At 32.6% G+C, this 12,142-nt stretch overlaps 1 protein-coding gene across 1 annotated transcript; it reads right to left on the reverse strand.

The window, feature by feature from the left end:
- Window positions 1–2,868: 2,868 nt before the first annotated feature.
- On the reverse strand, window positions 2,869–8,148 carry LOC127714826 (histidine N-acetyltransferase-like). The gene is made up of 4 exons (XM_052220858.1): window positions 8,064–8,148; window positions 7,139–7,339; window positions 5,911–6,132; window positions 2,869–3,593 (listed from the first exon to the last, which is right to left on the reverse strand). Exons 2-4 carry the CDS (start codon window positions 7,313–7,315, stop codon window positions 3,045–3,047), a joined length of 948 nt encoding a protein of 315 aa, XP_052076818.1. The 5' UTR covers window positions 7,316–7,339; window positions 8,064–8,148; the 3' UTR covers window positions 2,869–3,044.
- Between the last annotated feature and the right edge of the window lie 3,994 nt (window positions 8,149–12,142).

Below are 12,142 nucleotides of genomic sequence, written 5' to 3' on the forward strand. Positions count from 1 at the left end.
ATTGCATATACCGGTACTAACAATACCTTCAGCAATCTTAGTGAAATGCTGATTAAATGTTTGCTATATCAATTTACTCTGTAATATCACAATTTTCATATTCTAAATACGTTATATGATAATGTGATTTTTTAAAATTAAAATTCTAACATACTTTGAATTTTTTTACTATCTTTAAATTTGAGAATAACATTATGAAAATTTTTCTTTTCTGTCGTTCCACTTAAAAATTAAACTTTGTTACGCCATATTTTATAATTATACATATCTCAAATTAGTCTGTGCATCGATCTTCAAACACAGAGATTCTTGCTATATAAGAGATTATCAGAATTGACAAGTGACAATTTCGTATACACACTGGTTTCAAAATTAGACGAGAGAATTTCTAGCTTTCTGCTTGGCAATCAGGAAGCTCTCTGGGACTTTTTAACACCAGAGCATTGTTTGGATGTCCTTAACCAAGGATTTTCCTTTCTAAAATACTGTAGACTGTAAATACTTTTCCATCTAAAATATAAAGTGACATTTCTATTTTTATTATTTCAAAACTTTATAATTGTACATAATATATACATGTTGACTTTTGTCAATCTCCTATAGGAGGAAATAAAGTATGATGATAATTGTTTTGTGCTGTGTTCATCAACCTTTTAATTTTCTTTGGAGCATACTTGAAATCTGTTGTAAGATAATATTTATAACCTCTCGAGCTATAAACTGTTATAAATTTTATTTGTTAACCACTTATGAAACAATAAAAAAATGTTCTTCCAGTTTTTATTCAATTTGGAAAGGTTCCGTTTCATCCAACCCGTTCCACCTTTATTTAAGGCTGGTTTAGAAAATAAATAGTTTTGGATTTAAGATAAAACCAATATACTAGAATGACAATTTATTTAATGAAACGCTATGTTAAAACTGCTTCAGACGAAGTTGTTCTAAAATGTGTTTGTTGTTAAATTTTCGCTCCTCTATATTGGAACGCTCTCAATGTTTTATATAAAATAAGGAGATATGGTGATTCAATTATCCACCAGACTCAAAGTGACGTAGATGTTAATTACTATATATAGATCGCCGTACGGCCTACAACAATGAGCAAAAGCCATACCACATACACAGTGTAGCATCATTACCGGATATAGGTACCCCCGAAGCTGTGGAAAAAACAAATGTGAAATCAGGTAAGGTAAAATTATTTTTATTTTCATAATACATGTATTCTACGTTTTGCTGACAAGTAGAGTTTTGTGACACTGATTCCTAAAAATAAAGTAACTATTTTCTATCATTATTTCTTTGCTTTGTGGTGGTTGATGCTACAGAGTGAAAGACTCCAATATAACTGAATCTAAAATAATTCAAATGAGATAACCAACGACCTGATTTATGTTCAAAACAACAAACGAAAAACAAATATAATATACAGCAACAAACGACAACCACTGAATTACAGCACATTAATAAGTGCCTACATTTAACTGGTTAGATAGCGCCAAACCATCCTGAACCTGGAACCTGAATGTATAAATACTTGATTAGTACAGGTCAAAAATGGACCAAAAATTGTCTAAGGTCAACTGTGCCACCGGGAGTTGGACCCTCAAATTTTTAATAGTTTAAAAATTTATCAAAGAAAAAAAAACTAAAAACCTAACATTTATAAAAAAAAAACAGGTTAACCAAATAACATTAATATTCCTGCATAATTTTGTCTCACGAACAACAAAAATTGTATAATATATATATATATATTGTAGAATATAAATACAAATATTACTATAATTTTCGATTATAAGGTGCATGTAACATTTTCTACATCCGTTATGTACTAATGAAGAAATAAGTAAAACTACACGGCAACATGATATTTTTTACTTTTTTCGTTCTGGTAACCGCTCTCAGTATTCGGAAGGGGTTATTATGATAAACATATCTAACAATAAACAGAAAACAAAATATGTCATCAGGTCAAAATATTTTAGCGTTCCCTCTATATATTGGGGAATTGGGGTATGTGAGCTTGCTTATCAATGAAGATTCTTAAATTTTAATATACTCATGTTGCTTATTATAAGTGGATTTTTTTTGTTTGTTTATATATTCCATCAGGTCAAAATATTAAGCGTTCCCCTATATATTGGGGCGTGGGGTATACGAGATTGCTTATCAATGAAGATTCTTAAATTTTAATATACATGTTGCTTATTATGTATCCTTACAATTTTGATTTGTATGACCCGTGGTAAACTCATATCATGAGACCGGCACCCTGTTGATACATCCTGTTTCTTTGTTTGGAATTTATGCAAATCCCTCGGTAAGTATTTTTTTGTTTGTTTATATATTCATAACGGATTAACGAGTTTTGAACATCTGTAAGCTACTGTTGTCTCTTATTATGTTTGACATTAAACAAGCAACAATCAATCAATTAATCCCTTATGATGGACCATGTAGTTCGAAATACAATATGCACCTCAATTCCGCTTTGGTCCATATGATATTTGGAACATGACCACCTGATTCATTAGCTGCCTCATGACCCTCAGTGACCATGAATAATTTTTTAAATTTTATTTCATAATCAACCTTGATTGAAATCAAATGTCAAAATATTTGTGTACCTACATAGAGGCTGATGAGCAATAACAAAGTTACGGACATTTATGATTGTCCGGTTAAAGACAAAACTTCTTGGTATGTCAAAAGAAAAAAAACCCGGGAAATTAGATGCCAAGGGAGCAATAAAAAACCTAAAATCGGATGAAAACAGACCACACCATGGCCAGAAAAGAACTCACTGAAAGAAAAGTCCACAAAACCCTACACGTCAAAACTAAATAGTCGGCAACACGATCACCATTAAAAACTATGAGTTTATTTTTTTTGTTTTATCAAGAATTTAAACATATCTGTACATCATACAACATTACTGAAGTTATATTTGCCATACTTAAGTCTTTATCGTAATACACATAAAAAATTTAGTAACATATAACATTCAAAATAACTTCCAAAATTTCCATTTACAACTTGCTTTAGCGAAAATAAATTTCTGGGGTCGTTTCAGTGCACACTAATCCAGTTCCCCAAATTTCTGTAATGTCAAGTCCAAAACGGTTCATTAATTTGGTTATGAAATTCGATTTTGTTTCCTGTCGATAAAAACAACGAATAATGACCTTTCCAGAAATCTCATGGGAAATCAATTCCCGCAGATGTAAATATAGATGTTCAGCTAAAGTTTCCCCAATACATCCATAAACCTCTATATTGCATACCAGTCCTGCTGTAGTATTGAAATAATTGCCAAATGTTAAAATTCTGGTACCATTTTCCAAATTAGAACCGATAACTGTTGTTCGTATTGTTTTGATAAGAAAAGCGTTCGATTTTATCAGTCGATAGGGAACCCAGTCAACAATGACCCGGCTTTCTGGAAAGAGATGACAGGAGACTTGTTGATTGGTTAGTATATCACCAAGTTCGATTGCATCGATTGGTTTAGCGGAAGAAGGTGTAGTGTTTCCAATAGTGTTAAGTATACTTTTCAGTTGATCTCCTGAGGTAATATAAGATCTGAATTCCTGAAATAAAAGATAAGAGATAAAATTGCAGAAAGTGGCTACGTTCGAATTCATTGCAACATTTCACATGCCTTAAACGGGGAGACGTATAATACAGAATCTTCTCAAAAGTTGACATTGGAAAGTTCAAGATGCAACGCTTGACAATATTATGTCAAAAATAGGTTACTCTGTTCAGAAATTAAAAACACTTTACCCTTATTCACATCAATGTTCAAAGAATACTTCCTGAATTAAGGGTGCATCATAGCTGCTAAATTCGAATTCATTCCCACCGAATTGACTCAAACTCTTAATTTGATTTATGAATTATTAAAATAATTACCATGATAACAAGACTTCCATTGGAAACAATAAGCAATGCATGACATCGTAATCAAAAATCAGCATTTCGTGCTTATTTAAAACTAGACGCCATCTAATTAAACGTAGAGATGACCCCCAAAGACTACCGATGATCATGTGACCGTTATAAATATAAGTATAACTATAGACAGACAAGCACGTGCAAAAGTAATATTAGAAAAACTCCTTAGATGTCTATCTAATTACTTAAATTGATCAGCTACAGAGTACATACCTTCTAAAAATGAAGGGAAAAGATATGTTCTGGTGTAGTCAGATACGTTACAAGTACAAAAGACGTGAAAAAGAAAAAAAGATTAAGAATTATATGGCAAAAATGTATTAACAAAAATACCGAACTCCGAGGTAAATTAAAAAAGGGGAAGTTCATTAAATCTGAAAAAAACCAAACGCTCAACTATATCAACCATAATCATTAATCACCATTAAAAGCTTCAATAAGTGGTTTTGTTTTCAGTAAATTAAAATCATACTAAATAGTTTTGTTATACACATAAACACTTAAACGGTACTACAACCTGTCGATACCTTTATTTTGGCATTGCACAAGGTCATGTTTTCTCTGACTGTTAATGACGTCTTTACACTAAATCCATTGGATGTGTACTGATTGATATTTTAGTCTTAGATACATGATTTTTTCATTAGTTGTTATTGGCTTTGAAGTAGCTGTCAGTAACTGCGAGTACTCTCAGATCTGTACTTAGTGTCCTTTTTGTTGTTAGGGATGAGGGATGGATAAATACCCTGCCACGTCCGGTTTGTGTTTATGTTTGATAATTTTCAGCTTTGTACCGATCTGATGAGTTGAGCCTTTTTCAACTGATTTTTATAGTTTGTTCTTATGTTGTGCTGTTACACCACTGTCCCAGGTTAGGGAGTGGATTGAGCGCTCACAAACATGTTTAACCCCGCCACATTATTTATGTGCCTGTCCCAAGTCAGGAGTCTGTAGTTCAGTGGTTGTCGTTGATTCATGTCTGTCATATTTGTTTTTCGTAAATTGTTTTGTTATAAATTAGGCCGTTAGTTTTCTGTTTTGAATTGTTTCATATTTTTCATTTCGGGGCCTTTTATTGCCGACTATACAGTATGGGTTTTTCTCATTGTTGAAGGCCGTATGGTTGCCTATAATTGCTTTATTTGAACTGTGGAAGATAGTTGTTTCATTGGCAATCATACCACATCTCCTTATTTGTATATCATACATCAGACATCAGAGCTTTCTCTTCAGTGAAAGCAATAACGAGAACCTTCAAGACTTGTGCTAGAAATACAAATTAGTGTTACAACCTTTATAAAAATAAAAGGCGAGATAAGCCTGAGTAAAATAAAAACGAAAACAAGTATTATCCATGGTTGATTCGTACTTTTGACTATAGTACACCTATAAAGAGGTATAGACCTACAAAATGTAGGTTAGGTAATAGCCATTTGATTTTTGAAGTCGGGATTTTCAGGCAGACCATTTTAACTTGTTGCTAGGACGGCTTTATAATTAATTTCTAGGGCGACCCCCCCCCCTCCCCTTTTTCACATTTATTTTGCAGCATTTTGTTGGTCATAGTATTAATTTCATCCTTTCTTGGGCCACAAGATTACTTCTGTTAGTCTTAATAATTGTGTCAACCATTTTCATCAACATACTCTAGCTTCTAAACAATTTTAATTCTGGATGACATGAATGCTTAAAAAGAGACTGGCAAATATAAACGCATTTCTGATTTAAAGTTATAACATTTACAATAAACCAGGTCTACCCTCTGAAATAGCTTTCCAAATTACAGGTCTTTAGTTAGTACAGAGATACAAAATGTAGCGAGAACACTGTTGGCCAAATAACTCTGGAAATTGAAATCTGTGTGTTCAGAAAGTTGTTTTGATTACCAGGCCACCATTTGTTAAATATATCAAGAAATAAATATAATATTTAAATTTGTTATGCTTATACCATCATTAGAATTTTCTCTCTTTTTCCCGACTTAATTTGATCTAATATTGCTTTAACGTGTGCTCCACTAGTTGCTGCCATTTTATCATATTTTCTGTCTTTTATTGTATTTCTCCTCATAACATCTTGTAATCCCATTCCTGCATACTCTTTGTTTGTCCTACCTGCTCTAGTTACCACAGTTCTCCCGTTATCAACTACAAAACTTAAGAAAAAACTAGCCTAAAAATAGAAAAATAAGTGATAATAACTTTGACGGGGCCCGATTAGGTGGTGTTGCATCTAACAAAGTCTATTCAAATTATTTTTGCAAAGAATTCCGCTCAAGCCGGTGCTAGGGGCGGTCTTAAACTTGCAGTGAGGTGAGAGTTAATTTGCTCCGTGTTGTAGGCCTCACTGTTACTTTGAGATGAAGAACATCAATAAAAGCGCTGTTTCTTTGCTTTTTGTGTGTTTTTTACTGTGCATGTATTGATTTTGTGTCATGGATGGATACCCCATATTCTTTGTTTTTCTATAATAATAACTTGTATGTTACCAAAACGTTGACTAAAATGTCTTCGAAATCAGGAAATCAGGAACACAGAGTATGAATAGAACCATCTTAATTTTGCAGTAAAACGAATATGAATGCATCAATTTTCTTAAGTATGGTATATTGAGTTCTAAAATTGTTTTAAAAAAATCCATCACAATTATCACCTATCGATAAACATAAACAAAAGTTACATTGGTTAGGACAAAACCATATATTATTATATATAAAGTCCACGACTGGACATGACAGACATGGGTTTAATATCTGTCCATGATTGTGAAATTATAAGGCATTTAAAACTGGCTTTCTGTGTATTAAACATTTTAGCGACAAAAATATCTTTCAGTGTTCTGTGTAAGTTATGGCAACTTAATGACTCCGTTTATTAAATTTCTTTATATGGAAAACAGATTCAATATTTGGTTTGATGTAAGCTGCCGCTGAAGAGTTATTGTGATCACCAGTGCAGAATACTTTTATACATACTCGTAAAGTTGAATATAGGTTTCTTAGTTCAGTACGTATATGTCTTTTTTTAAGTATATTATTCATACTTGAATTTTTCTAACTTATTTGTAAATTCCATCGACATCTGATGTAAAAATTGTCTACTATCCGGATAGAAATGCATAAGCAAACCATTTTTTTCCAACTTCGCTTTACTGCATATATTAAAAAAAACCTACTTACAAATTTACCATCAACAACAGCAGCATAGGCTTCGACATTTGACATATCAAGTAACATGTGAAAGTAATCAGGAAGATAGTCGGTTCCACTGTAGATTTGACCCGGTGGAGTTATGGCGCAAACTTGATCATAATCATCCTTTGTTACCCTGACAACTTTTATATTCCGGTTACTCATTTCCACATTGGATGACAATGAAATCTGAAAAAAAAGCAATATTAGCCAAAAGAAGATTAGGGATAGTTTATAACATATCATATAATCTAGTTTTATTATGTATTATCACTGAAGTACAAGAGGAAAGTGTTCATCACACTGTTACAATGCTACTTTTGTCGAAGGATCAGTGTTTTGTTATGCTTAACTATATTGTACTTTAGTTCCAATCTGCTTAAGAATGAGGCAGTGGTGAAAACATACAAAAACACAATCAAGTTTACATTAATCTATGTTCAAAATGTATAATGGTGCACGAATATAATATTCGTTTCCTTTTCCTGTTCTTGTATTTCAAGATATATTTTGGTTGAAATGCAATAGAAATTAACAATTAAGGGGAGCTAACTCAATGATTTACTATCATTCTAACCTAAAGTTATCTTTAGATATTTCTCGAATTATTAGAGGGTAACTTCAAAATAGGATGGTTAGGACATTAGGTTTTTTTTTCGGCGATGTTTTGAAATTATTCTAAATTGTCTGATTCTTACAAAGACTTGCACTTAAGAGATGCGAACTTTGAACAACACTACGTAAATAAAATATCACAGTATTGCGAAACTATGACATAGTTGTGGAAAATAAGTACACACAGACACATAGTTTCATGCATGTGATCAAATAATTGCATCGTGTGATTATGTTCCGTAACGGTATTTGAGGGATGTTATCAAAAGTAAAAAAATAAATTTGTGTATACCCTTACCGTCTTAAAAATACACACAGGTAATCGTTATGTCTACACTCATAAATCCATGTCAGTGAATACATGTACATATATTTATTCAAGTTATTGGTCACATGATAAAGTAACGGTAAAGTGATTGTTTTTATAAACACGTGTTTGTGTTTATATTAAGCACATGTTTTGTGCTTATGTCTGAAGATTGGATGGCATATACCAGCAATGCGGCTTTTACGTGCAGCTGATGAGATTCATGTATTAGATACAGAACAAAGGTAACACAAAAACAGGCTAGTAACAACCGTTGCCGTATAATTTTTCTGCACGAGTAGTCAGGCCAAGTCCGAGGCGATAGCCGAGGACCTTGACTTGACTGCAAGTGCAGAAAAAACTATACGGCTGGTTGTTACCATCCCGTTTATTTTGTTACTTTTGTTTTGTGTCTGACTTGTACGACGTTTTTAATAAGAAAGTATTGCATTTTGAATTTAAGACGATTGCATAATTGAAAAGATTGAACACAATTAGAAAGTAATACATTGTACATTTAAGACGATTGCATAATTAAAAAGATTAAACACCAAAAAAAAAATGCATACCGGTTTATGTACCACGATGTTTGGATATATTTAGTCTTATAATAAATAAGGGATTTTGCATTAACACTAGCGCTTCTCAATTATATCAGCTGTGTGTGAGTAAAATTATCGCTTATTCCTTTGATACATATTTTTGAAGTAGATGAAAATTCAATAGTTGAGAAAAGGGGATGGACTTCTTTAAGTGACAAGCAAAAAAAAAAGACGTTTAATATATATTTTCTATCATAATAGTCTAATAGTCTAGAAATAAATTAATGTCCTCTTTCGTAGCCACGTTACATTTTGAAAACAAAATAAATTGCCAAAGGGGGGGTTATAGTTTTGCCCCTCACCTATGGTCCCCTTTCCCGGCTCATACGTCCCTGCATTTATATATACCCCTCCACACCAAGAAAAAGCATACATACGTACAAACAAAGCCAAACAAAGAAATATGTTTTGCCTCCTCCATCCCTCATTTTGAAAGTGGGGGCGGCGGAAATTGCCCCCTTCCCCGGATCATAGCAACCCCCCTCCCCCCCCAAAAAAAAAGAAAAAGAAAAAGATAAACAACAAAAATATGTATAACATATTTAAGACATTTAAAAATTCAACGATGTATGCAAATGAAATAAAAAACGTAAATACAACATGTATACATATTGTCAAAATCATTAAAAAATAAAGAACAAAATATATAAATTAAAAAAAAGTTATTTGTCTTTTTTATTGGGAATACGATGCAATTAAAAATAATTTATTTTTTCTCGTTTTAATTTTTTTGATCCATTTATTTTGGAAATCATTTTTTTTGTTTGTTTAAGTTCATGCTCATTACAGTAATGTGATATTCGAGTAGACCCAAGTATTGATCACGTGACACAATATTTTTTTCATTTTCCATCCCTATAACCAAAATGGGTGGATGTTTATTGATGTTGAGACTGATTTTGTGCTATCCCAATTCGACTAAAGCAAATTCCTTGAACATGAAGAGAAAACGGGAAATCCGCCGTATAGTAAGACCCCGTTCACACTAGCATTTTTTTAATCGATCTTAATAAAACCAATTAGCGTTCACATTATCTTTAATCATAACGATCTCTGTCGGTCTAATCTGAACCACTGCGTTCACGGTCTTAAACCTTTTGTCTTTTTTGTTTTTCTTTACTAATAGATAATTGGTATAATTAAATGTGGGCAAACCAGGAGTAAACCCAATTAGCGTTCACATTATCTTTAATAATAAATAATAATAAATATTTATTTTATTATAGTGTCACATATTGATTGACAAATATTTACATATCACAGTATTCAACAAAACAATCAATACCCAGTCATAAATTTGACTTATGAGACACTTAACACATGCTATGTACATATCAATATAGTTTCACAGTTAAATTCATAAAATTATCATCATAAAAATTTAAACATTTTTATGCATTTAAAAGCATATACATTTTGAGCAAAAAAAAATAAAAATCTGAAAGGAATGTTGTTTAAAAAGTTTAAAAATAAATAAAAAAGATAAAAAAAAATATATATTTTAACATTTATAAACAATTTGCATATTTAATATTATCCTAAAATTAATCACAGTGACTTTAAAATCATAAAATAGACTCTTACTGATAGTGTGTTATTAGTAATAATTAAGAAAATAATTTTCGTCTCATAAAACTCTTGTGTAAACATTTGCTTAGACATTTTTGAATATCGGAACATTTCATTATTTCAACAAGCTTAACATCATCATTTAACATTGAGAAATTGTCAATATATTGTGAACATTCGAACAACAATTCAAACCTAATGTCATCATATAAGGAGCAATTTAAAAGAAAATGTTTTTCAGATTCAACACTATTTAAGGAACAAAATTTACACAGTCTATTTTCTAGTGCTGTAGGCGGCCTGGTGTACCTGCCAGTCTCAATGGCTAACGGGAGCGAACCGGATCGGAACAAGGCTAGAGTACGTCTGTACGAGCGTGGTATAATTTGGAGAACGTATGTCTCGGCATAATTGTTAGTTTTGAATAACCTGTACGTTCGAAGTTTGTTGCCATTTTGATGTCCACGATCATTAAATAGTTCACTTTGCCATTCGGTATTATCTAACACCTTTATTTTGTCCGTCACAAACTTCATAACTGTTTTTGTAGATAATAACAGATCATTTACAGTGTTTCGAATGTTTAATAAGTCGGTAATTTTATCCACCTCGCGGCACCAACCTTTACGTCTTCTCGCGGCCCACTTCCAAATTTTGAACACGTTTCGATTTTGGTCTGTTCTTGTTATTTTACACAACAGTCTGATACAGGATATACGCTGCTTATTTAAACATGAAATCCACCCCATGTCGCCCCGACTTGCGATATTGGACGTGTTTTTTCCTACAGATAAAAAGAATTTACAGGCTTTGTTTTGAACTGTATTAATGACATTAATTGATTTAGTTCCCCACACTGCACTTCCGTACATCAGAATTGGATCCACCATAGAATTATAAAGTTTAGTGTATACACTATGTGACATTCCACCAGATGATGCAAATTTACCAAAAAGAGCTCCTAAAGCTCGACTAGCGGACTTCGCGAGTTCTTTACTGTTTTTGATAAAAGTCAAATGCTCGTCTAGCCATATCCCAAGATACTTATATGAGTCAATGCATTTAATACTGTTTGCATCACATTCAAAATTACATCTGGTAAGGTTAAATGACTGTGGGCGAAAATGTACAACTTTAGTTTTATCTGCATTAATGGATAACTTCCAGTTAGAGCACCAGTCTGTCAACACATCCAACATAATTTGTAGACTTTCTTCGTTGGGCGCAATTAAGGCAATGTCATCCGCGTACAACAATATGCTTAACATAGTCTCATTTACAGTGATTCCACAATTCAACGCATTTATACGGTCTGCAAGGTCGTTAATATATACCGCGAAGAGCGTGGGCGACAGTATACAGCCTTGTTTTACTCCGGACGTCACACTGAACCAAGGGGTTAACTCATTATTCACACGGACAGTACATTGAACATCTTCATAAAGCGATTTGATTGCACCAAGAAACTTCCCACGTACACCAATAACTTGAAGTTTATACCAAAGTAAATCCCTTTTGACCGTATCGAAGGCTTTTCTCATATCGACAAAACACACATAAGTTGATTTCCTGGCAATTTTCCGGTCATTTAGAATTGAATAAAGTGAAAATAAATGCTCCTCGCAACTGCGGCCTTTTCTGAATCCGTTTTGTTCATCGCACAAGCAATCATTAACTTCTAACCATTTACTTAGTCGAAAATTCAGAACAGAACAGTAAATTTTACAAGGCACCGAGATTAACGCTATACCTCGATAATTTAAAGGGCATCTATTATCCGTGGAACCCTGTTTCAGAATTGGATTTATAATTCCACTTGTCCACTGACTGGGAACTCGGCCAAGTTCGAAACACCCACTAATTATTTGGTATAAAAGTTCTATCGCCACTTCATTTTTC

Source organism: Mytilus californianus, unplaced genomic scaffold (genome assembly GCF_021869535.1).
Source record: "Mytilus californianus isolate M0D057914Y unplaced genomic scaffold, xbMytCali1.0.p SCAF_9, whole genome shotgun sequence".
NCBI lineage: Eukaryota > Metazoa > Mollusca > Bivalvia > Mytilida > Mytilidae > Mytilus > Mytilus californianus.